General features: G+C 51.3%; 1 protein-coding gene across 2 annotated transcripts in view; it reads left to right on the forward strand.

Annotated features, from left to right (window-relative positions):
* The first annotated feature begins 2,420 nt into the window (after positions 1-2,420).
* Positions 2,421-26,958, forward strand: part of TMEM132B (transmembrane protein 132B) — a 470,175-nt gene continuing 445,637 nt past the window's right edge. The window contains exon 1 of one of the 2 annotated variants that reach the window (XM_015431809.4): positions 2,421-2,902. In XM_015431809.4, the coding sequence (XP_015287295.2) occupies positions 2,836-2,902 (67 nt within the window). In that variant the 5' untranslated portion in view covers positions 2,421-2,835. The remainder of the gene's footprint in view (positions 2,903-26,958) is intronic. The other variant, XM_074008385.1, reaches the window with a different exon arrangement.

The raw sequence follows: 26,958 nt of genomic DNA on the forward strand, positions 1-26,958 counted from the left end.
GGGGCACAGAAAAGCCACCCTCAAAAACAGATTCCTCTTTTCAGTGTCTGGCTCAACCATCATCGGCATATTTTAGTGGGGAAGTGCCCTTCCCCACTAAAAGGTCCTTTCTTGGAGTATGACCAAGTAGTCCTGAGTATGGGGGTGAGGGGAAGGCAACTGTCATCTGCCATCACACCTGGGACTGTGTGACCACTGGCTTGGGGACTTGCTGGACTGATTCACAACCCCCTCCAAGCACTGCCACTAAGTCACAGAATGACCCCTTACCCCTGCCAGAAAATGACTTTTTATCTTTGGCCACAGTCTCCCAGCCCTCACTGACCTGCTTCCTGGTCAAACACATGGTTCACCTTGGCACCAGCACCCCGTGGCCACTCCTGCTGTGGCTCTCTCCTGCTGTCGTCCATTCATTTCTGCTTCACCATCCCCTGCAGAGGCCGGCACACAGTAGGGGCTCAGCTCTGCAAATGTTATGAACAAGTGAATGGGAAAGAGGCGTTGGGGGCAGCTGGGGACAGAGGACCCCAAGGGAGTCCTGACCATGTCTCCAGGATCATCCTCTTATCTGGGGAAAAGGTCACAGAAAGGGGACAGATGGTTCCCTTGCAAGGCCACCCCAGGCCTGAGGAGACCCCCAATCCCATCATGCAGCCTGTTGTGTGGCTCTCCACACATTGCAGGCCTTGCCAGGGAGCCCAAAGGGGGCTTGGCCTGGGCATGAGCCCCCTGCAAAGGAAGGCGATTAACAGCCATGGGAAAATCCCTTTACGTCCCCTAATTAACCTGGGCTGGAGACTCACCACATGCCCCTGGCTTTCTTCCTTCTTTTATCTGGGAAGAACTGAGTGCTGCCTCTGCTAATGAGCTTGTCTGTACTAATCAAGCAGGTGCCCTGTCCCCCATCCCCTCTTGGCAGCCGGGAGTGGGGACGATTGTTCTTCTGATGTGAGCTCTGGGCCCGCAGAGGAAAATCAGATCTATCATAATAATGGCCACGATGATGAGAATGATAATGTTGACAGTGACTCCTTTAAATGAGTTCCGACTTCCTGGGTCAGGGGCTTTATATATGTTATTGGGGGCACCAGGTGATGTGCAAAGACTTCCGTTTCTCAGATGAGAAAACTGAGGCTCAGGGAGGAATAAGGGACTCGCCCCAGCTTGGACAGCTAAGGAGCGGCAGAACTGGGATTCTCAGCCAAGACTCTGTGACTCCAGAGTCTCCCCAAATCTATCTTTTCATCACCCCACGCTGCCTTATTGACCATTTTCAAAGAGTTTGACCCACTTTTTCATGGAAAACTGAGATGGCAGAGCAAGTGGCCGGTGTGATGGGGGCTGGAGTGGAGCCAGGACTCCAAGCCACCCTCCCAAGGTGGACAAGCCCCCATGTCTCCTGTCCTCCCAGCGTGATGGGGAAGATTTCAAGGCATCTGAGCGCTGCTGGAGGCGTCCCCACATGCTCCCAGCATGACTCATTCATTCAGCTTAGCCCCCGTGGCTTTGCCCTGGTTGGGGTCGTGGCGCCCAGGAGGATCAGTTGTTCCTGGGATAATAGATACTGGGGCTCCGTGTGACCTGTGACCTCCCTCCGCACTCTGGCTGCGTCCCTGCCCCTGGATGGAAGAATCCGACCACCCAGTAGCCCGGCCCTGCGCAACACCTCCGCGCCATCACTGCCTGCCCCTGCGCTGGGAACTCATTCCCGGGGCCACCAGGGAATCTGACCTTTCCAGGAGAACTCCTGGCTGCCTCCGCGTGCTCCTAGGACCTGCGCGAAATGGGAAGGCGCATCCTCTGGCCCGGGTGAATAAGGGACCCTGCCTCACACGGGTGGACATCCCCAAGCCGCCTTCGCTGTGTTTCAGGTGACCGCACCCAGCCTGCGCGCCCCCAGCCCCCATCCCGGTGCCTTGCAGAGACTTCGCACACAGCCCCGGCCTCCCGGAGGCCCTCCCGCCTCTCCTCTCCCCTCTCCCACAGACACTCCCTGACTGTGCCACATTTAACCCGGGACGTCCTGCCCACGCTCAGCCTCGCAGTCTCCGGCCCCAGCAGACACCACCTTTCCAGAGGTCGCTGCCCCATCCCGGGGACCCTCCGCTGGCTTCCTCACCCCTCGACCTTGGCAACTCCTACCGCTGCGCCCCAAGACGCCGGATCTAGCTGGGCATCCCCTCTCTGCACTCCGCACCCCTCCCGCAGCCCCTGTCCCCGCCAGCGCTCGCGACCCCCGGCGGGTTCGACCGGGCGCCCTCCCCCGGGCCGCCTAGTAGTGGCGCGTCCCGCCGCCTACTGGCCGGGCTGCTGCCTGTGCCCGGCTCCCGGGCGGCCCCTCCCCCGGCCGCGGCCCCGCCCTCCGCTCCCCTCCTCCTCCCCCTCCTCCTCCTCCTCCTCCTCCTGGCGCTCGCTCGCTCACTCTCTCGCTGGCTTGAGGGGCGGCCGGCAGCTGGCGCTGGCAGAGGCGGCGGCGGCGGCGGCGGCGGCACGACCGGGATGGGACGGGCGCTGGGGCGCAGGAGCCGCGGCGGCGGCGGCGGGGGCCGCGTAACTCGGGCCAAGTGCGGGGCAGCCGGCCAGGGCGCGGGGCGCTGAGGCTCCGCGGCCCCAGCTCCCCAGCCAACGCACGGCCGAGCCCAGGAGAGCGCGCAGAGGCGCAGCTGAGGAAGCGCCGCCAGCGCCGGCGCCTGCGTCTGGGGAGGAGCGGCGCGCTGGGAGCGAGCCATGCCCGGCGCCCGGGCGTAGCCGCCGGGGGCTGCTCCGGGAGCCGCGGGCCGGGCCGGGCGCGCGAGAGGAGCAGCCCCGCGCCGCGCCCACCGCGCGCCGAGGACCATGCCGCCCCCGGGCCGGGCGCCGCCGCTCGGGCTCCTGCTGGCGCTGACTGCGCTCCGGTGCCCAGGTAACGCGTCCCCGGACCCCATCCCCGACCCTGGCCGCCGCGCACAAAGTTGGCTGAACGGGCGGCTGCTTCCTTCTCAAGTCCCTGGCAGCGCGCATCTCCCGGACTTGAACAGACCTGGGGAGACCCTGGGAACCCAGGAGCCCCCGGCCCATTCCCCTTTGCCCAGCGCCTGGGGAGAGCCCGCTTGCCTTCTCCCCCAAACCCCTAGCTTCCTTGCGGATGCTTTCGGGACGCACGAGGGCCACAGACGGGGACACTAAGCCTCTCAAGGCGGGTGGGGGCGCGCCTCCAGGAATCGAGCCCCTCCCCGCCCTGCCTTGAGCCAACGTGCCCCCAGGGTCCCATTTCCTCCGGGGGTTTTGCTGGGCTGGGGCGTCGACGCAGCCCTTCTCCAGTGCCTTGCTGTCTGCGGTCGCACAGTGGTGCGTTCCCGGGACACCTGCGGGCCCCGGAGATGTCTCGGCCGGCGCTGTCTGGCTTGTCCGCAGCCCCTCCCCACGCTCCGCGGCCCTCCCCTGCTTTCACACCGCCCTCCCCAAGCTACCCACCCTCGCCAAATGGCCTCCCCTTGACCAAAGAGCAGCCTGCTGCTCGCCTTCTGCAAACGCGGGCTACGCCAGCGCCCTGACCCCAAGGCGGGCGGGAGAGGGTAGCGGCGGCCAAGCAGCCCAGGACGCGCCGGGCAGCCTGGAACGCGGTGTTGTCCAGAGCCATTGCCTGGGCACCGGGGAGCTGGACTCCCTGCTGAACCAGCTCAGTCGTCGTCCAATCCTAGTGAGTGGGGAAAGCAAAATAGTCAGGTATTGTCTGTCTCCGCTGGAGTTTGGAAAGCTTTCTATCCACCTTGGTGTGGCTACATGTTGGTTCTATAGAAAGCGTATCCTAAAATGACAATTCCTCCCCTCCCCCCACCCCATGCAAGCAGTGGAGAAAATCCTAAAGGCTCAGATGAACCCCGGGAACAGTCACGAGCAGCCTTCATGTGCTTTTGAAATCTCAGTTCCCTAAACCTTTTAAAAGCAAGACCCATGACTTGGGAACAGGTAGCTTTTGCTTTAGAAAAATCTCTCCTCATTTCCGTAACAAACAAATCGCACAGACAGGCAGAATGCAGTAGAAAAATACAACTTTAACTTTTCGGCTTTCACCGTCTTGGTAAGGTTGCAGTTAGGAGCAAACCTTGCATGTCAACTCGATGTTCGATGTGTTTTATTTGCATGGAGAAAGTCAGCGTCGGCTTCCTTTGAGATGCCCTTAAGTGACCCAAAATATTTACCAACACCTTCGACTTGGAGAAAACCTTCTATTGGAGATCTCCGTCAGTGTTCGGCTTTGGTTCAGCCTAGAGAGTGGCATCAGGCTTAACGTGGATGAATCTTGCCTGCTTGGCTAAGGAGCAGCTATGATAGCTGTTTTGCTTTCGGCATTCCTCTGTGGTACACGAGAGGGGCTGCTGCTGGGGCCGAGGCTGTTTTCTCTTAGCTGAAGCCCTGGGACCTGTTTGCAAAAGTGCACAGTCCCTCGGGCTTGAAAATTGCAGTTTTGTCTCTATTTTGTTTTTCCACGGGGGTCAGCATTTTCCTGGATGTGCTTATAAGTGAATATCAGAAGTCTCTAAGAGAAGCTGCCTGCCTAATGCTTTGTAAGAGAACAGGAAGGTCCCCCTACCACCCACCCCCCGCCCTCTCCCCCAGCGACAGAAGAGCCCGTGCCTGGCTCTGGAAGGCCCCATCTTGGGAGGGAAGGTGAGCTCCCATTGAAAACTGCTGCTGGCCGGGTCTTCGCCTGCTCCCCTGCTCTTTGCCGGCTCCCCTGCTCTGCGCCGGCTCCCCTGCTCTGCCTGCTCCCCTGCTCTGCCTGCTCCCCTGCTCTTTGACGGCTCCCCTCCTCTGCCTGCTCCCCTGCTCTGCCTGCTCCCCTGCTGCTCTTTGGGAGAGTCTCAGCAGGGCAGCTCCTTCAGTTCCAACAAATGCCGCCTGGGCAGAACCCCCAGTGCCATCGCCCCGTCCCTGGAAGCACATGCAAGTCTTTCACTGGTCCCCACCAGGGACGTAAAGAGACGACAGTTTGATTACTCTATATTTAGCACTAGTTAGGAGGGATGGCAAAAAAAAAAAAAAAAAAAAAAAAAAAAAATTCCTGAAAGATACTTTGCTGCCTACACTTGGTTTTGAGAGGTTCAGAGGAATTAACCAGAGCTTCCTTTAGAGCGGGTTGGATTTTCTGGATGATTTCTGCCATGGTTTACCTACCCCCTGTGGCTGAGGCTCTGGAAGAGGGGCTGGAAGAGTTCAGAGGCAAAGATGTGCACGCTGTCTCCCATCACACACACGCGGGGACTGGCTTCTTTGTCCCCCACCCCCCTTCCTGCGTGGGTAGCTGCCATGGTAAAGAGTATGGTGGGTGTACTTCTTTCAGCCTTGCAAGTGCTTAAACATATGGAACGGTACTTGGTAAGAGTCAGCACAAATCCCCCGGCTTAGCGACTAGGGGGCCCCTATTATTTGAACCACTTTTGTACATGCCTTGGCTTTGCAAATTAGCGGCGCAGTTACAGTCCCCGCTGGGGAAAATGAACGAACCTTGCTTCCTTGATTCATTATGCACGGGGGTCTAGGGTCTATGAAATCAGGGTGGGTGGAGCACCCCCCACCTACCCCACGACAGAGGGGCCGTGTGAGTAGCAGTGGGGAGCTTTGGCTTTCAGGGCAGAGGCTGTCTTCCTCCTGCCTGGCACCTTGGTGTGGCATGTGGTATATTTCTTTCTCATTACAATAATGATGGGGGTGGGGGTGCCTGTGTGTGGTGCTGCCCTTCAGAGAGGTGGCGTTGGGAAGTGGTGGGGAGTGGTATGCAAATGTCGTCGCCTTCCCCAGTGATTTAATGGCTGCACGGTGGAGGTTCCCAGAGTAAATCATTTCATCCCCCCTCCTCCCACCGGATGCCGGGAGCTGGGGAGGCGTGGGGCTTCTGCATGAGCTACTGCACTCAGAGCCAACAATGAGCACGGTGGTTGCCTTGATCCAAGGGAGCAAAAGAAACTCCTCATTTGTTGGCTGGGAGTCTGGGGTGGGGGTGGTCTCCGGGCCAGCAAAGCCCTTTCAGGGGCCTTGTTCCCAGATGCGTCTCCCAGCTCTATGCGGCTGGGTGGCTCCTTTCTTCTCTCCTGGGTCTCAGTTTGAATGGGGATGGAGGGGGTCCATTTCGCCTGAAGCCATGGGATTCAGCAATGCATTGCCGCCCATCACTGTGGCGAGATGGAGGCACCCTGGTACCGTGGGTGACAGGGGTGTCGCCAACTCTTCAGCAGAGTAGGCGCGTTGACTTCTAGAGCAAGAAGGCGCCTCAGAGCCTCTCCTTCAGCAGCCCCCTGGCAGATGGGAAGGAGACTTGGGCATGGGGACTGCCCCTTCAGGGTCACACAGTAAATTGGAGGCATGGGTTTCCCACTCCTTAACTCCTCACCTATGACTTTCTAACCCTGTACCTGGGAACTCTTCTGGTAGAGGAGTTCTACTATACAGTCCTTTAGGGAACTATGACTCCATTCAAGGATCCCAAGGTTATGAGAATGACAGCTGCTTGGCCTGGCCAAGACAGCCAGTGTCAAATTCAAAAGTTAGAGAGCAAGTCTTAGTGGTGATGGTGATGGGAAAGGGGTGGTGATGTGAAGGGGAAGGGGTGGTGATGGGGAAGGGGAAGGGGTGGTGATGGGGAAGGGGAAGGAGTGGTAAGGGGAAGGGGAAGGATGGTGTTGGGGAAGGGATGTGATGGTGATGGTGATGGTGATGGGGAAGGGATGGTGATGGTGATGGGGAAGGGATGGTGATGGGGATGGGGAAGGGATGGTGATGGGGATGGGGAAGGGGTGAGGATAGGGAAGGGGTAGGGATGGTGATGGGGAAGGGGTGGTGATGGTGATGGTGATGGGGAGGGGGTAGTGATGGTGATGGGGAAGGGGTGGGGATGGTGATGGGGAAGGGGTGGGGATGGTGATGGGGAAGGGATGGTGATGGGGAAGGGATGGTGATGGGGAAGGGATGGTGATGGGGAAGAGATGGTGATGGGGAAAGGATGGTGATGGGGAAGGGGTGGTGGTGGGGAGGGGGTGGTGATGGTGATGGGGAAGGGCTGGGGATGGGGAAGGGGTGGGGATAGGGATGGGGAAGGGGTGGGGATAGGGATGGGGAAGGGGTGGTGATGGGGATGGGGAAGGGGTGGGGATGGTGAAGGGGTAGCGATGGGGAAGGGGTGGGGATGGTGAAGGGGTGGCGATAGGGATGGGGAAGGGGTGGGGATGGGAAGGGGTGGGGATGGGGAAGGGGTGGTGATGGGGAAGGGATGGTGATGGGGAAGTGATGGTGATGGGGAAGTGATAGTGATGGGGAAAGGATGGTGATGGGGAAGGGGTGGTGGTGGGGAGGGGGTGGTGATGGTGATGGGGAAGGGCTGGGGATGGGGAAGGGCTGGGGATGGGGAAGGGGTGGGGATAGGGATGGGGAAGGGGTGGGGATAGGGATGGGGAAGGGGTGGGGATGGGGATGGGGAAGGGGTGGTGATGGGGATGGGGAAGGGGTGGGGATAGGGATGGGGAAGGGGTGGGGATAGGGATGGGGAAGGGGTGGTGATGGGGATGGGGAAGGGGTGGGGATGGTGAAGGGGTAGCGATGGGGAAGGGGTGGGGATGGTGAAGGGGTGGCAATGGGGATGGGGAAGGGGTGGGGATGGGGAAGGGGTGGTGATGGGGATGGGGAAGGGGTGGGGATGGGGAAGGGGTGGCAATGGGGATGGAGAAGGGGTAGTGATGGTGATGGGGATGGGGAAGGGGTGGGGATGGTGATGGGGATGGGGAAGGGGTGGGGATGGTGAAGGGGTGGCGATGGGGAAGGGGTAGTGATGATGATGGGGATGGGGAAGGGGTGTTGATGGTGATGGGGATGGGGAAGGGGTGTTGATGGTGATGGTGGTGGGGAAGAGGTAGTGATGAAAGCAGGGCAGGTGCTTCTTCCTGTGCTACAGGCACCATCCAGGCCTTTCCCTGCATGAACTCGATGGGATGCTCACCTCTCTGACAAGTAGACACTCATTATTCCTAGTTTACAAGGGAGGATCTGGAGGTCCAGAGATGCTAAGTAACTTGGCTGGGGTCAATAGGATTAGGATTCCAGCCCAGGCACTGGTCTGTGTCTTACCCCGCACCTCACGCAACCAAGTTTCACTCTCTAGCCTTGTGCGGAATGGTGTGGCCCAGCCTCTGAACAAGCCGGGCTTATACTCCAAAGTGGTGGATGGTTGTTAAGCTCCTTCGATGTGCTAGCCTTTGCCGGCGTTCACTTCCTTTCTCTTCCCTCTTTCTTTGCAACAAATAAATGTGTTAATGTGAACCAAGGCTTAGAGCCATAGAAATCAAACACATCAGAGTCAACTCTGTAGGCAACTAGGAGTCCTTTAGAATTCTGTGCCCCTGAGCGATTAGATGGCTATGTTGAAGGGCAAGACTTTGGCAGGCCGAATTTTGGTCTCATGCATTGGAATACTGGTTTATTCCCTTGGCTGTGAGACTCAGTTTTCCCGTCTGTAAAATGGGTGCTGAAATTCTCCCTGTCTGTTCTCATTATGAGGCTGGGGACTTCAGCAAGAAAGAGGTTTGTAAACAGCAATGGTGTGCTGATGTGTGAGGCTGTTAGCACAGGGCACGAGTCCCAGGACAGGAAAGGAGGCAAGAAAGGAAGGGCTGATTGGGGACACGTGCTGCAACCATCACAGCTGCAAAGAGAAGAATCATGTGCCTCAGAATTAGTAGTAACACAATAACTAACCCTGCTCTAGGGCACACTGTGTGTTCTTAGCCCTTCGTAGATTTTACTTCACGGATTCTTCAACAACCCTAATGGGGTAGGGATTTCTATTTGTTCCATTTTACAGATACGCAGACTGAGGCCCAGAGAGGCAATGTGAGGTTTGCAAAGTCACACAGCCAATAAGTGATGGGGTGCGAGTGTGAACCCTCGTGTGTCTGTCCCAGAGTTGGTTCTCTTAGCTACTACATTCAGTTCATGGGCACTGAAGTTTTGGTGCAATTTATTGGATTTTGAGGCTGATTTGCACCCAAGGGATTAAGGGATGTGTCTCGAGTCAAGGGGAGAGTTGGGTCTTTTGCGAGAAACACAGTTTGGAGAATTGTGCCCCTCCCCTGACCCCCACTTATTTTAGAGATGAGGTCTTGCTCTGTTTCTAGGCTGGAGTGCATTGGCGCAGTCATAGCACACTGCAGCCTTAGACTCCTGGGTCAAGCCATTCTCTTGCCCTGGTCTCTCAAAGTGCTGGGATTACAGGTGTGAGCCACCATGCCTGGCTGAATCCTGTCCCTTCTAAAGTCCACCTCCTCATTGGGGAGCCCTGGCCTGCTTCGGCAGGAGGGCTTGGCGTTTGTGGAAACAGCAGATGTGGAAGGCCCCTGGAGGGTGGATGGCTGCAGACTTCTCTTGTTAGTCACCAGCATTTACAAATTGGGAGGTGTCAGTGTCCCAATCCAGTTTCTGGCTTTGCTCAAGAAATTGGGAGATCTTGGAATACTGGTTTAACCCCTTGGCCTCTGTGAGACTCAGTTTTCCCATCTGTAAAATGGGTGCTGAAATTATCCCTGGCTGTTCACATTACAAGGCTGGGCGCTCCAGCAAGAAAGAGGTTTGTAAACAACAATGGTGTGCTGATGCGTGAGGCTGTTAGCACAGGGCACGAGTCCCAGGACAGGAAAGGAGGCAAAAAGGAAGGGCTGACTGGGGACACATGCTGCAACCATCACAGCTGCAAAGAGAAGAATCATGAACCATCAGCTGTCTGCCAAGTGGTTCCTCACTTCAGGATTTCATAGGATTCTTGGGCAACTGTTGAGTTAGGGGGTAGGAAGTGTCCTCAGATGGGGACACTGAGGCTCAGAGGAACCTAGGGACTGACTCAACATAAGTCAGTCCATGAATGGCAGGGTAGGGTCTCCTCCCTGGAGCTCATGACTTCTGTGCCGATGGTGCCTTCTTGTCCTGGAGTTTTGCCTCAGTTTCCCTGCCCTCAGGCCTGGGTACCTGTGATCTCCAGGCTTTGTGTTCTAGGGCAGGTTGGGTGGTGATGAGGAGACAGATAAGAAGCTCATAAATACACCCACAGGAAAATCCCAGACATTAATTTGTGTTTTTCATGGTCAATGCAAGGCAATACGATGAAGAGTGACTGTGCGATCCAGGACGACTTCTTAGAGGAGGTGACAGTTTTCTAATTTGAGACCTTAATGACCAGAGAGAGCCAACTGAGAGAAGGGGGTTCTGGGCAGAAGGATGTGAATCCTTACAAGGTTCTTTGCAGAGTGTCTGGCACATAGAAAGTGCTCAAGAAGTGGCAGCCAGCTCATTCATTCATTCATTGAACAGAAGTATAAATCGGTGCTAAGCACTTGGGACACAGCAGGGAACAAAAGAGACGAATCCCACACTCTGATTCTCGCAGAGCAAGACAACAGTAAAGCAGTGGACAAAGAAATCCGAACTTCAGTGTCAGGTGCCCTGGGGAGAGAAACGAAGCAGAGGAGCTGGTCATCACTTTCCTACTCCACCAGCTGCATGGCTTTCCATCTTCCCATTCAGGGCAGAATGGACTCTCAATGCCCATTCTCTGCCGGGGCAGGAGAGAAAGAAGCCTGGGTGCTTTGGAGTTGAATTCCAATGGCTTCCCTTGGCCAGATCACCTGGTTCTGCAGCCAGGGTGCTCCTGTCTCCCTTCCCTGACACCCTGACTCTTAACTGATCAATACCCTCTCCTTATGCTCGGCCCCAAAATAGTTACATAAAAAATCAATAGAGTCCAATTTGATTTGCTGTATTTTATTACTGAGGGTGATAGAGTCGCTCGGTGCTCCGAGCCTGGTCTGAATTAACCCGTTGGGGGGCCTCACTCATCGTGGCTGCGCCTCCGAGTCCGGGATGCTGTGCCCAGGAGGGGTGACTCAGTAAATCATGCCTCAAATGTCTGCTTTGTGTCCTGAATGGCTCCCGCCGGGGCTCTCAGCACATTGCAGCAAATGGACACATGAAAATACTGCTGTGGCTGCAGCCGGCACTCCTGGGGTGACTCGCCGGGCCTTCCAAGGGGTCCTGGCTTTGTTTTTGGAACTCTGGAAGGGGGGCTGGCAGTGCCTCATCTCCTGGCCCCCGGAGTCTGTGGCTCTTTGTTTGCTGGGTCTTCTCCGTGTTGTGTACTCAGCCGACATATCTATAGCTTTGGCTTGGTATTTTTCCTTTCTGTAGTCTTGCCATCTGCTGCTGCAGGCTGCTAGCATTCCTGGCGAGCAGAGGAGGCCAGGTCAGTGGGGTTGGGGGGCACCTGGGCAGAGAGATGGCAGAGGTGGGAGGGCCGGGTGGGAGGGGAACCTATTTTCTGCAAGTCTGCAGGTTGGGCAAGCGGAGGGAAGGGGGAGGCATGGTGTAGATGGAAAACGTTATTTTGCTAGAAAAGTTGTCTCTAAGCAGCAGCGAATCAGAACTTTTCCAGGCTGGTGGAGGGCCGCTGGCTGCCTCTGGGCCCTATCTGGCCTGCAGACTTCTCTTATTAGTTGCCGGCATTTAAAAATTAGGAGCTGTCAATATCACTATACAGGTTTCTGGTTTTTCTCAAGAAATTGGGAATTCTGGGCAGTGTTGGCCTTGCCTCTTGACCTGAGACTCAGTTTCCCCTTCTGTAAAATGGGCTCTGAACTCTCACTCTGGCCGACCTTGTTCCCGGAGACCTCCCTCCAATTCGCAGCCTTCCTGCCTTCCTGCCTTTGTCTGTTCCAAGACATTTTTATTGTGCACTGCACTGTGGCAGCCCCTGTCCGTGGTGCTGGGGATATCAGCAGGAAGCAGACAGGCAAAGAACCCCGTCTTTGTGGTTAGCATTAAGGTGGAGAGAGACGGATACTGAACACAGTAAATGAACACATTGTTGATTACCTGGTGGTCAGTGCTGTGGAGAAACGGAGTGGGGGGAGCAGCGATGGAGCACTGGGGAGGAGGGTTTGTGGGGTTTTTTTTTTTTTTTTTGAGGTGGAGTTTTACTCTTGTTGCCTGGGCTGGAGTGCAGTGGAGTGATCGTGGCTCAGTGTACCCTCTGCTTCCCGGGTTCAAGTGATTCTCCTGCCTCAGCCTCCCAAGTAGCTGGGATTACAGGCGCTCACCATCATGCCTGGCTAAGTTTTGTAGTTTTGTTAGAGACGAGGTTTCACTGTATTGCCCAGGCTGGTCTCGAACTCCTGACCTCAGGTAATCCACCCACCTCGGCCTCCCAAAGTGCTGTATTACAGACGTGAACCACAGCGCCTGGCCGGGTTCTCTGTTTTATACAGCAGAGTCAGAAAGGTGGCATCTGAACAAAAACCGAAAGGGTTAAGGGAGGAGGCCAGGTGGCTATCTTGGGAGGAGTGTTCCAAGCAGAGGGAACAGCAGGTGTGAAGGCCCTGAGGTGGGAATGTGCTTGGCAGGGTCGAGGGACAGAAGGGAGGCCGGTGAGTGCTGTTCCCTCACTCTGTGGGCTGAACGAGTGAGAGAACAGCAGGAGGAGAGGACGCCAGGGCAGTGAGAGGGACTAGTCTTTGGTTAGAACTTTGAGTTTTACTCTGAGTGAGATGGGAGCTGTTGGCAGGGTAGAGCCGAGGAAGGATCTGCTGTGACTCACAGGAGCAGAAGCCCTGAGGGGCTACGCAGTAGTCCAGGCAAGTGACAGTGGCTGCTTGGACCGAGTGGTTGCTGCAGAGGAGGTGAGAAGTAGTGAGATGTGGGGTGTATTCTGAAATCTGAGCCACAAGATTGACTGATAGATTGAGTTCGTTTAGTAGATATTTATTGTCTACTACGTGCCCATTACGGTACTTGGAATTGGGAACAAATCAATGTTTCTTAGTGATGAAATTAGCAAACAGAACAACAGAACTTCAACTGTGAGTTGGGCCTTTGCCTTTTGTTTGATCTTCCCAAGAGCCCCAGTGGAGAACGGCCTGCATTTTTGCATCTGTAAGATGGAGATATTTATACATCATTAATGACTGGGCACAGTGGCTCATGCCTGTAATCCCAGCACTTTGGGAGGCCGAGCTGGGAGGATCACATTAGGCCAGGAGTTCGAGACCAGCCTGAACATAGAGAAACCCTGTCTCTACTGAAAATACAAAAAATGAGCTGGGCATGGTGGTGCATGCCTGTGGCCCCAGCTACTCAGGAGGCTGAGGCAGGAGAATTGCTTGAGCCTGGGAGGCAGAGGTTGCAGTGAGCCGAGATCACGCCACTGCACTCCAGCCTGGGTGACAGAGCAAGACTCCGTCACAAAAAAACAAAACAAAACATTGTTAAGGAGAATAAAGTTAAGAGGGGTCATGAGGTGGTAGTTGTGGAATGCTTACTGGCACATAGTAAGTGCTCAGTAAAGAGTGGCAATGATGAATATTGTTAGCATAATGCTGATAGGTTAATGATGGTGCTTGATGGGACCAGGGCTCAGTTATGCTGCTTGCCCCAGGAGAAACACAGCTGAAAAGAGCAGAGTTAGGATTTGACTTGTAATCTGTCGGACTCAGTTTGGTATTCATTTTTCCTGCTGAAATCACTAAGATTTTAATTTTTAAATTAACTTTTATTTTAAGTTCAGGGGTACTTGTGCAGGTTTGTTATGTAGGTAAACTTGTGTCATGGGGGTTTGTTGTACCGATTATTTTATCACCTAAGTATTAAACTTAGTATCCATTAGTTATTTTTTTCCTGATCCTCTCCCTCCTCCCACCCTCCACCCTCCTGTAGGCACCAGTGTGTGTTGTTCCCCAATGTGTGTCCATGGAAATCACTAAGATTAAAAGAAAAAAATTCTTCCTCTGTTCATGATGCGATGATTCTGGCACAGTTTATCGTTCATTTGCTAGTACAGGTGTTTTCGTTTTATTTAGTAGAGGTGTATGTGAAAAGGTGTGTGTCAATCAAATTTTATTTCCTCCATCAACTTCCAGGACATTTTAGAGATGTGTAAATTCTGTTTGACCTTTTGCTGGCCTTGGCTCCTGACTTGTTGCTTGTTATTTTCTGTACCCTTTACTCCAGGCATCAGCAAGCCATGGGCCATGGACCAAATTTGGCCCTCTATTTGTTTTTTAAATAAAGTTTTATTGGAACACAGCCGTGCCTATTTGTTTACATATTGTCTACAGTTGCTTTTGTACAACAATGACAGAATTAAGTAGTTGTGACAGGTATCATATGGCCTGCAAAGCCTAAATAACCTACCTACTCTGTGGTCCTTTTAAAGAAAAAAATTGCCTTAAATGTTCAAGTAGGGAATGCTCTGCGAATGTATGTTTATAGGATACTGACAGTGTTCAAAAACAAGCCATCATTTTTAATGTCAAAAAAAATTATCCAGCTCCTCGGAATGAGAAGAATTGTGGGTTTGGTAACTCTCAGAGGAAAAATAAAAACATATTGATCGAAAGTTGCCATCAATTTATTAATGCTTTTGAATGAGTAGGTTTTGGTAATTACAGTAGATTTATGTAACATTTAAAAAATAGTAGCATGTGTGTGTGAGATATTTTTTACTCTGTAGGCAAAGCTCAATGGCTAACAGCACAGACGACCCCTTGTAGGGAGGCTGTGGAGGGAACTGATCAGTGATTTTATACTCAGAGTGATTCCAATCCATGCATCTCTTTTATAACCTTGTGTTTCTTCATATTGGGTTAAAAGATGGATATAGCCTTCTTTATGTTTAATCTGTGACATCCAGGCTTATGATATTTTAAGTTTCCAATGTGATGCTGCAATGGAGATGAGGCGCCAGTGCAAGGGAATGTCACTATTTTAGTCTGATTCTCTTAGTTGTAAGGGACAAAAATGGGAATTTAGGGATCCTTGGAGCTGAGAAATTTAAGAGGGAAATGGCTTCAGGTATGGCTGGGTCCAGGGGCTTAACACTCTCCTAATGGGGGCTTCTGCTCTGTCTGCCACTTGGTCTCTTAGTTCTTTTTCTCTCTGTGTTGACTTAATTCTCAGACAGGCTCCCCCATTCTGATTGTAAAGTTGGCCACTGTTGGCTTCAGCCTGTCCTCCAACCAGCAGAAATAGAATGTTTCTTTCCTAGTCATCCTAGCAAGAACCCCAGGACTGACTTTTACTGGAGTGACTTGGGTCATGTGCTGACCCCTCATCCAGGGACTGGGACTGTGGGGATGGAATCCGATCAGCCACACTTAAGTCAGAAGCTCATTTCTGGAACTGGAGTTAGAACCATGTTGCCAGAGAGGAGCAGAGGTTATTTCCCAAAGGAAAATATGGATGCTCGCATCAGAAGGAAGAAAAACTACTACTGCAGCCCACCAAGTAGGGTGGGGAGAACCTGCAGGCCTGCAGAGCACTCACATGTGATTGATGCCTCTGGGGTCCCTATGCCAGGAAAGGAACCGATACTGCCTCCCTCCCGCCCCTGGAGGCTGCCCTTTGAGCCGCTTCCAAAGCTCCTCGGGCTTCTTTATTGTGTGTGTGACCTCTGAAACCCCAGCCCAGTGACTTCACACATATTTTGTGTTGCTTTGGTTGAGGACGAATACTTGGAAGATGATCTGCCAATATGGATTAGAGTAGTGTCTGGTCTTTGACCCAGCAATCCCACTTCTGGGAATTCTATATTGTATAAATAAGAGGATTGCCATGAAACAGTTGTGTGTGCTGTTTCAGAGGCAGCACACAGCGTTAGTGATGGAGTTTGGCTCTTCATCACTGCTGTTTGCTGCCCCTGAAACAGGCACACACACAGCATCATATGCACTTTTGCATAATTTTACAAGTGTGCAGGAAGGTGTGGGGACCCATGCCAGTGGTTAACCTTACTGACCTCAACAAGGGAATGAAGGGGTGATGCTTGCAAGGCTGATGGAAAAGGAGGGGAATGAGAGGGGAAGGAAACCAAGAATGCTTTGGATATCTTAGCTACGGTAATGCTGATATTTAAGTTGCGAGCCCAGCTCTTAGGGTTTCTGGGTCCCTGTTGGAGCAGGTGGAAACTCTCTGAGTTTGCTGCCATGGTTGGTTTGTGGGTTCTGGGGGGCTGTGATACAGGGAGCTTAAGTGGCACATTAAGAATGACGCTTGGGGCATCTCTGGGGGAACAAGGAAGCCTAGATTTGATGTGCTGTGTATATCTGTTCAGATCGGGTTCGTCAGTGAGTGAAGAGACTTAAAATAGTGGTGGCTTAAAAATCAGAGGTTTCCAATAAGATTCTGAAGTTAAGTAGCCCAGGACTGTTATGTTGAATCTGTTCCATGAAGTACTCATGGACTCGCCCTCCTTTCTACCGTTTCAAGGTTGTGATTTTTGTCCTCATGGCTCAAAATGGCAGCTACAGGTGCAGCCATCTCATCTCCATCCCAGGCACCAGGATGAAGGTATAGATTTAAAAAAGGGCAGAGGATATGCATCAGCTGTCCTTTAAGGAACAGTCCTAGAAGCAGCACCATGGTGCTGCCTTATGTATCGCACTGGTGAAGACTGAGTCACATGGCCACATCTTGCTGCAAGAGAACCTGAGAAATTCAGTCTTTATTTTAGGTTGCTAAAAATCAGAATTTCTCTGTTACTATGGAAGAAGGAAAGAATGGATATCGGGCACAAAGTTGTTAGTTTGTGGTAAATCCCTTGGCAGGATGTAGAATTGCATCTGGAGAAAGGACTTGAACCACCAGTGTTATTTCCACACTTGTCTTAGTAGAGTTTGTGTGTGTGTGATTGCATTCTGCCTTCTAAGGTGGGGGCTGGGGACATGTAGTTTTTCTGGGTGCCAGGAGGAAAATAAAAACAATTTGCTGAATGCATACATGTATCCCTTTCAAATATATAAAAACGGTTTTGGAAATATTATAGATAAGCCTGAAGTCCTTTTTGACCAGTTTCATATTCTCTCAAGAGGTAATCAATTGTTGGTTTGCCGTGTATTTTTTCCTGTAGGAAGTCTATAGTATACCATTGTTTTAAGTTTGTTTTTATACATATACCCCTTGTCTCTTCAGTATTTATCTCTGTTTTCCAGGTACATATAGAACTACCTTATTTTTTTTGAATTGCTGGCTGGTATTCCATGGCACACATATAGCAAGATGTAGCTAGTGAATTTCCTCTGCCTCATGAGATGGGGGATTCCTTAGGCATGAAAGGGGGTTCAGAAAGATTTGCAAATGTCCATCCCACCCACCAGGAATACTGGGTAGGGATCAGCACCCACTGAGGATCTCTAGACATTTAAGGAAAGTGAGGATATGATTGTGTGATGGCAGAAGAAAGAACTGACATCTGAGGAGATTGAGTTAACAGAGAAATGTGGAGCCTGGGGGCAGTCAGGAGATGGTGGGAGAAGGAGATTTGTTCTTAGAATTCAGACCTCTTGCCTAAGAGTAGTTTCTTGAGGGCAGGACCCGGCCAGTGCTTCCCAAGTTTCTGTGACTGGTGGTTCTGGCTGTGGACAATTCTCAGAGGACTTGGAATGCCAGCCTATCTACTCATGGCATTTCTCCAGATTCTAGGAGCTTTGATCTTAGAATAGGAGCACCCTCTAAGTTCTCTGGTATATGCCTCTGTAGCACTTAACACAAACACATTTGTTTCTAATGGAAAACTCTCTAAAAAGCACTATGAATTTATGATGGAAATTTATTTCTTTGATATTTTTTTCTCTCTCCACCCACCACCCCCCACGCCCAGCCCAGTTAAGTGTTTCTCTCTTAAATTTATGGGCTGAGCTGCTGAGAGGGTCTGCATATTTCAGGGGGAAAAGTATTGGGGAAGGAGGTATTGGCCTTGCTGTTTGCACTGGCATCATTTACACAGGCTCCGAAGCAGCCTCATCTTCCTATTTGATCAATTTGCCTGTCATCTCGGGTCATTTCACAAGGGTGACTAAATTCTGCTTCACTCACACTGTAGCAGAGAGGACAGTAAGAGAGAGAAAGGTGCTAGAATTTCTTTCTCAATATTTCTTGTCCTTCAAGTTTTCCTTACTCCTCTTATTCCCTTTCTTTCTTCATGAAAGATTTAAGTAAGTGTTTGGGTGAGGGAATGAACTACCACAGCACTTCCTGTCAGCTTTATATCGCTCACTGCTTCGTTATATACTGTTTGCCCCTTTGCTAGCTGCTTATGCTTGCTAACTGAAGTACATCACTGAAATTAAGGGCATGAATTTAGGCAGCAGGCTGCCTGGGTTTGAATCCCAGCTCCACCACTGGCTAGCTCTGTGACCCTGGGTGGGTTAATTAATGTCTCTGTGCTGTAGCATTTTCATTTGTGAATGGGGAGAAGAGGAACTCCTACCCCTTGAGATGTTGTGAGGATTAAGGGGGAGATACTGTGTAAGAAGAAGTTAATGTAGTGCTTGACATCACATCAGTGTTTAGGAAATGTCAGCAACTGCTTTAATCTGCTTTGCCAGTCGGTGAGTTCAATGAACACCTACTATGTGCCCTGGTGGTTGTCTCCGTGGTGTTGCTCATCTCTTCTCCCATATTATTTCATATTCAGATTCTGTCATATGATATTGCTTGTCTGCTCCCTCATCCTGGTGTCACACCCTCATTTTCTCTTAGGGGACCATTTTTCCCTTGCTGTAAATCCCTGTGGCTTGGGTGTTGGTAAATTTTCTCCTCCCCCTCCCATGGGCCAGTTCATGACTTGCACACAACCAATCAGAACGTCCCATCTGTCAGGCCTCAGGGATTGGATCAGGGTTGGGCACATGGCCTAAGCTGGGCCAGTGAGGGCCAGCCCTGGGATATTTGTTGAAAGTGCTGGGGAGGGAGTCTTCCTTTTCTGTTGCAGATGCCAATCTGTTAGTATGTGAGTCTAGAGGTAAGTCATTACTACTGTGAAATAAATGACCACAGACTAACAGCTTAAAGCAGCACACATGTGTTATCTCACAGTTCCTGTGGGTCAGGAATCCAGGGACAGCCTAGCTGGATCCTCTGCTCCAGAAGCTCTCATAAGGCTGCAGTCAAGGTGTTAGCTAAGGTTTGGGTCTCATCTGAAAGCTGGACTGGGGAAGGATCTGCTGCTGTGCTCACATGGCGGTTGATAGGATTCTGTTTTTGTGGGCGTTTGCCCTGAGGGCCACAGTTCCTTGCTGACTGTTGGCCAGAGGCTGCCCTCAGTTCCTGCCCGTGGGGCCCTCTCCATATGGCAGGTTGCTTCATCACAGCCAGTGAGTGACAATCTCTAATCACAGAAGTGAAGTCCCTTCAGTGTTGAGGCATTCTATCAGTTAGAGGGAAGTTACACAAGGAGGGCTAGACAGGACTGTGAACACCATGAGGCAGACCTTTGGAGGCTGTCCTAGAAGCTACCTACCATTATGGAACTGCCTGAGAATGAAACCAGATGGAGAAAAACCTGGAGTGCAGGGGAGTGAGGGAGAGTTTCCTGGTGACCATATTTGAGTGCTCCGGAGTAGCTGTTTCTGATATGGACTTGATCATGAACTTCCCCAGTACATGATCCAACACAGTTTTTTTCTTAATTGGGTTTCTTTCACTTTCAACCAGAGAGTCCTGGTGAAGTCCCATGAAGGCTTCTTAGATCCCGTTGCCTGGCACTGTCTTCTCCTTTGAAAGGCTTTGGCTTGACTGAAATCTAGGTTGGAAAATGTGCAGAAGCTTACATCTGCCTCTAGACTGAGCTCATCAAGGGCAAAGTTGCATGAATTTTTTTTTATTCCCTTCCTCACTTTACTTCCAGTGCCTAGAATGCTGTGAGACACAGAGTAGAAGCCATCTGCCAGTAATTACTGGTACAAGAGTCCCTTCCTTGTCCCCATCCCTTCCCCTGTGATCAAAAATGTTTCAAAAATTATCTCTATCGACTGCACCTGGCTTATGGTTGGAAAGCTGAATGTCAAAGACAAAAATATTGTTGATGCTACCCCCTAGAGGCAGTGCACAGCTGCACATAGAAATCTCAGTGAAAGTGTGAATTTCACAGCTTTGAGAGGATCTTCTTCATAGAAATGACACATCACAAGCAACAGAGCTGATCAGAGGTAGAGCTTACCAATTTAACATTTTGTATGTTAATTGATTACTTCTGTGACCATCTTGACATATACAAACATTTACCTGACACCACTATATTCATTTTTACTGATAGGATTTTATAATTTTTTTCTAGAGTTAGTAGAATTTTACTGCGTATCCAGAACTCATGATCTATTGGCTGCCAATATATAAAAAATGTTTTCTCCATAAACCACTTTAAAATGTTTTTCATTAATGCATGATGTAAAGTGTAATTTTTTTGCTCTTCCTTTATAAAATTGGGATGCATCATATATGCCGGAATTTCTCATAGGTCAGCAGATATGGATGGAGTATACACTCTAGGGCAAAACCTTGCTGGTGTATACTCTAGCCGTATCTGCTGACCTGAGAGAAATTCCGGTATATATGCTGACCTCCACAGAGTACTTTGAACAGGGAAACTTTAATGTAAAGAACTATCAACTCCTGTGTATAACACGGGATTAGAATAAAAAGGGCTGAGAAGTAAAGAGAACCTTAAAGGAATAACAGATGCCCAAAGCAGCCTACGTAGGGCTGAAATGGAGCGGTTAGGTCAGTGGACTTGCTGGATTCACTAAATGGCAATAATCATAATCACTGCAGCCACCTTTCAATGAGGGCTCCATGTACCAGGCAGGGTGCTCAGCCCCTTAGGTAGAGTATCTCATGAATCCTTTCAGTGAGGGCTCCATGTACCAGGCACGGTGCTCAGCTCCTTAGGTAGAGTATCTCATGAATCCTTTCAGTGAGGGCTCCATGTACCAGGCACGGTGCTCAGCTCCTTAGGTAGAGTATCTCATGAATCCTTTCAATGAGGGCTCCATGTGCCAGGCAGGGTGCTCAGCCCTTTGTGTGGAATATCTTGTGAATCCTTTCAGTGAGGGCTCCATGTACCAGGCACTGTGCTTAGCCCTTTATGTAGAGTATCTCGTGAATCCTTTCAGTGAGGGCTCCATGTGCCAGGCAGGGTGCTCAGCCCTTTCTTAATGCGGAGTATCTCATGAATCCTTTCAATGAAGGCTCCACGTGTCAGGGACTGTCCTTAGCCTTTTATGTAGAGTATCTTGTGAATCCTTTCAGCAACCCCATAGACAAAGAGGTTGAGGCTGAGGGAAGGTGTGATTTGGCCAGAGCAGTTGGGGCAGGAATGGCTGGGGCTGCTGGGCCTCTCTGTCTCCATGTGGTCTCTTCCAGCCTGGCAGCTTCAGAGCAGCCCAACTTCTGTGGGCTTCGGTGTGTGTGTCTCAAGACAGAGCCAGCTGGCAGCTGGATGGCCTTTTATGCCCCAGCCTTGGAAACCATGTCCATCGCATTTTACTCATTAGCAGCCAGCCTATAATCCAGGGGAGGGGAATTTGGCTCCACCCCTTGATCAGAGGAACATCAAAGAATTTGCAGACACGCTTTCAAGCCATCACAAATTCTTTGGAGAAAGATTGCAGCAGACGGGACCCTCAGCAAGGGTGAATCATTAAGTCACCGAAAATGCCTCTAACCCACCTCAGTCTGGTCTGGGGAGGGGTGGAGTGGGGAAGAAAGAGCTTCTTAGCTCGTGGATTCTTCAGAAAGGCTGTGAGTTGTGGGACAGAGGGTGGGACTGCCCAACCCCACAGCTAGGAGACAGTGGTCCCATGGCCTTGCTCCCTTAGCTTTTCTCCCTTAGTTTTTTTCTGGTGGGATGGTATTCCTTTGGTCTTCCTCAGAGGTACCAGATGCCCCTTTCCTGGTGCTGTGGCTTGGGGGCCTGTGATTTTTTTTTTTTTTTTCTGAGACAGAGTCTGTCACTCTGTCACCCAGGCTGGAGTGCAGTGGTGCAATCTCTGCTCACTGCAACCTCTGCCTCCTGGGTTCAAATGATTCTCCTGCCTTCTTCTCCTGGGTAACTGGATTACAGGCACATGCCTCCACACCTGGCTAATTTTTGTAGTTTTAGTAGAGACAGTGTTTCACCATGTTGGCCGGGTGGCCTCGAACTCCTGGTCTCAAGTGATCTACTCATCCTGGCCTCCCAAAGTGTTGGGATTACAGGAGTGAGCTACCGCCTTGGCCTGATTGATGTAAATGAGGTCCTCACAGTCTCTGGTCTGGCTCCTGGACAACGTGCTTGGTGTGGGTGTTTAGTCTTCCTCTTCCCAGCTGCTTGGGAAGAGCCACTAGCCCGTTGCTCAGTTGCCTGGTGTCTTGTCCTGGCGGTGGCTTTGGGACCCAGACTTCCCTTCCTCAGAGCCACCTGCCTCCCCCTTCTACTTCATTCATTCATTCTGCTTCTCTACAAGGGATTCATTTCAAGTTGTTAGCATTCCCAGCTGGTGGCAGCCAGCTACCTTCATCAGTGTGAGAAACTTGAATTAGAGTATTAATTTCACCTGGGGCTTGGGCGCATTGTTTCTGCGCTGAGCACATATTTAACAGTGGGGAAAATGCAATTGGATTCTTTCTCCTGTGCTTCTCCTAGAGGCTCCTGGGGGAGGTGATCGGGGTTTTGGGGTCTCTGAGCCCCGCCGGTTTCTCTGTGCAGGTCTGTGAGCCCTGGCTCATGATGCATTCGGTGGAAGGAACCTTTATCTACTCCTGTTCCACTGGTTATCAACTAGCATTTCGTGGCAGATACAGCCCAGGACATATCTGTTTGGCCAGCCCAGTGCTTTAATAACTTTTGAGCCAATATTTAAGAGCTAGAAGATTTAATATGAAAATCTGGATTTTTGGCGGCTTGTTGAAACAGCAGTAGGGCAGGTAGCACTGGGTCCTCTTCCCAGGGAGTGACTGGACTGCAGGGAGTGGAGGCCGCTCCCTTTGGACACACTCCCCAGTTCACTCCACTGGCATTTAGTTGAAACCTACTGTGTGCCAGGCATGCTTGTTGGTGTTGGCATTGTAGCCCCTGCTGTCAGGGAGCTTACATTCCATTAAGAATGGTCACTAATTTCTGTTGCCTGTTGGAACACTCCAGACCAGTGCTATTGGATCCATTCTACAGTGATGGAGATCTTCTCTAGCTGCACTGTTCAGTATGGTATCCAGCAGCCACATGTTGATATGGAGCACTGAAACGTGACCACTGTGTCTGAGGAACTGGATTTTTTTTTATTGCATTAAACATACATTACAAAATTTACCATCTTAACCATCTGTAAGTATACAGTTTTGTGGCATTGAGCACATTCTCACTGTTGTCTAACCATCGCCACCATCCATCTCTGGAACTTTACATTTTGCAAAATGGAAACCCCACACCCATTAATCAGTAACTCCCCTTTCTCCCTTCTCCCTTGCCCCAGGCCTCTGCCATCTTTCTGTCTCTATTCATTTGAATATAAGTAGTATCATACAGTATTTGTCCTTCTGTGACGAGCTTATTTTACTTAACATTGTATCTTCGAGGTTCAATCATGTGTGGCATGTGCTAGAATTTTCTCCCTTTTTAAGGCTGGATAACATCCCACTAGGGAACTGAATTTTTCATTTCATTTCAATGTAATTAATATATATTTAAATTTGAGTAAATTTAAATGGCTGCCCATGGCTAGCTCATGGCTACTGTATTGGACAATGTGGGTTGAGGTATGTGAATTTGCATTCCCCACGCCTCAGTTAATCCAACTTCTTCATTTAACAGTTGGGGAAACTGAGGTACACAGATTGCACAGAGCCAGAGCTTGAACCCACGTCTTCCTGGTAGCTCACCTGGCGTGTCCGGTGTAACTAGTATCAGTTAGGCAATGAATGGAGGGATGGCAGTAGACAGAGTTGGGGAAGGTGGGCAGGGCCATGTTGACTAAGGGAAAGAGTTTGGCTTTAAAGAAGACAATTTATTGAGCTGAGATTTACATAACAACCATTTCAAAGTGTGCATTCAAGGGCATTTAGTTCATTCACAGTGTTGTGCAATCATCACCTTTAGCTAGTTACAAAATGTTTTCATCACCCCAAAAAGAGACCCTGTACCCTGCAGGTAGCCATTCCCCACCCCCATTCCCCCAGGCCCTGGAAACCACCCATCTGCTTTCCGTCTCTCCAGATGTGCCTGCTGTGGACATTCATATACATGGCATCACACAGGATGTGGCCGTCTTTCTCTTAGCATAACGTTTCGAGGTTCATCTCTGCTATTGCATGTGTCCGAACCCCTTAGTGTTTTGTAGTGGAATCGTCTTTCACTGTGTGGATAAGGGATTGGGATTTGATCTAAGAGCCGTGGGGACTCCCCTGCAAGGCCTTTGGTGGGGGTCTGTTTCTTGCTGAGCTGGCTACGTGGTGGAAAGGAAAGCCCCTTCCACAGCCCTGTGGTAAACAGGTTTTCTCTCCCTGGGTTCCATGAAGCCCATCTCAGTTTTGTGTCCAGGGTCCAAAGGGACAGGGTTCTTGGCTGCCGTAGAAGTGGCTGCCTCGAGTGCCCCTTCATGCCGTCACCACAGGTGCCCTCCTAGGTGCAGAGGACGCTCGGACCTCGGGCAGGGGCTCTGCAGCTGTGTCCCCTGTGAGTGCTGCGGCCACTCTGAGTGCTGCGGCCACTCGCATGTCAGCTGAGCCCGGGATTATTGATTTACAGGAGGCAGATTATGTTTGGGAAATTGATTTGACTCAGAAGGGGAGCTCCCGCATGGAGGGGAAGGGATTGTACTCTGATGTGGCTCTTGCCTGGGAAGCAGGAGCCAGCAGGTGGTGGTGAGAGGCTTGGGGATTAAAGGGAAGAAAAAGAAAAGGGGAAGCCTCCAGCCAGCCTGAGCCTGGGTGCACATGAGGGCCGCTGTCTTTCTGTAAATGCATGTTGGGGAACCTGGCCTGCTGGGTGAGGCTCACGTCTCTAAGTGGGGCAGAGGCTCGCGGATGGACCGCCCCGGGGGATGGTGCAGTGGACTTGCTGGGTGCCTTTGTCCCAGCCCGGGACAGCAGATGCTAGCAGTGGCAGCAGAGCGGCTGGTCACTGGGACAGTGCTCAACTTGGGGAAGGGGGCTGGCCCCCTTTCTGTCCTGGTCACCCCAGGGGAAGAGGGTGTTGGCTCAGTTAGCCTTGCTTTGCTTGAGGGACCGACGGCAGGGACCCTGCCACCCCGTTTCCTTTGTTCCTGGCTGCTGTGGTGCTGGTCATGCTTGGGAGCGTGGAGACACTCACTCCTTGTCTCTCCAACCCGCCGGCCATTGGCCCAGATCGCAGGCACCTCTTTGGCAGATGTGGAGTCTGAGCAGCGCAGACAGGCTGCTTTTTTTGTGTGGTGACCCTTCTTTGTTCCACGAGTTTCCTTTTTTATCCGATGGCCTGCAAGGGTTACTAATTTTATTAAAGAACACAATGACACCAGTTGTACCGGTATAGTCTGTCCTTGTGGAACATGAAATTGTTCCCCAATCCTGATTTCTTTTCTCCTTCCCCGGAGATAAATACCGTTAGGATGGCTGTAGTGTCTTCCTTGCCTTGTCCTGTGAGTCTCGTAGGTGCCTGCTCATTCGCTTGGTCATTCATTCATTCAACAGGTATTAATGTACTGGAGTCTCCTCTCTGTCAGGCAGCATCCAGACTCTGGGGATGTATCAATGAACAAGGCAGACAAAAATCTCAGCTCTTATGGGGTGAACAGTCAGGGAGGGGAGGCAGATGAGAAGCTAGATAAGTCACTAAAATGTTCAGCATGTTCGGAGCAGTAAATGCTGCGGAGAAAAATAAAGCAAGAAGTGAGGTTGGGTGCAGGGTAGGGAGATGCTGTCATAGATTGGATGGTCTGAAGAGACCTGGGTAGGAAGGTAATGTTTGAACAGAGATCCAGGGAATGTAAAGGGGCAAATTGCAGGGCTATCTGCGGGAAGGAGTGAGTGCAAAGGCCCTGGGGCAGAAGCCATCAGGTGTGTTAGAGGAGCAGCAGAGCTGCCGTGGGGCCATAGCAGAGAGAGGGGATGTGGACTGCTGATGAGGGTGATCACACACGGTGCCGTGGGCCATGGCAGGCCTTTCAACTTTTGCCCTGATTAAAATGGGGATGCTTTGGAGGGTTTCAGCAGTGAAGTGGGCTGGACCAATTTCCATTTTAAAAGGTTCTCCCTGTTGTGGTATAGCAGGCAGACTAATGTGGGTAGTGTGAGGTGGGGGGCCAGGAAGGGAAGCTACTGCTGTCGTCTGGTGAGCAGTCGTGGGAGCTTGGGGTGGCAGGGGAGGTGGAGGGGACAGGAAGATACGAGCTATATTTTGAAAATAGAGGGCTGGGTGTGGTGGCTCATGCCTGTAATTCTATCACTTTGGGAGGTCGAGGTGGGCAGATTGCTTGAGTTCAGGAGTTTGAGGCCAGCCTGGGCAACATAGTGGATCCTGTCTTTACAGAAGAAAAAAATTAGCTGGGCCTGGTGGCATGTGCCTGTAGTCCCAGCTACTTGGGAGGCTGAGGCGGGAGGATCACTTGACCCCAGGAAATCAAGGCTGCAGTGAGTTGTGGTGGTGCCACTGCACTCTAGCCTGGGTGACAGAGCGAAACCCTGTCTCAAAAGAGAAAGTACAGGAGAATCACTTGAGCCTGGGCGACAGAGATTGCAGCGATCTGAGCTTGTGCCATTACACTCCAGCCTGGGGGCAACGGAATGAGACTCTATCTGAAAAAAAAAAAAATGTAGAAACAAGGGGATTATTTTATCATGGTTTAGATGTGGAGTAATGAAAGAAAGAGGGGAGTCCCAGGGATATCCCTGAAGTTTTGGCCTAAGCCAAAACCTTAAGATGGAGTTGCCACCAGCTGAGCTGGGGCATCTCTGGGTGGAACAGACTCGGGTGTGAGTGGAAACTCCAGGTTGGGCAGGTTCAATTTGAGATATTTGATTTTTATGGAGTTGTTGGGTGTACAGCTGGGTTTATGGGTCTGGAGTTAAGAATTTAAACTGTCTCCTGCCCCAAATATGTGTTCCCCAGTCATCTTTCTATCACATTATCTTCCGCTTCCTTGCTACCTCCCCAAAGTCAGCCTC

The sequence above is a fragment of the Macaca fascicularis genome, chromosome 11, assembly GCF_037993035.2.
Source record: "Macaca fascicularis isolate 582-1 chromosome 11, T2T-MFA8v1.1".
NCBI lineage: Eukaryota > Metazoa > Chordata > Mammalia > Primates > Cercopithecidae > Macaca > Macaca fascicularis.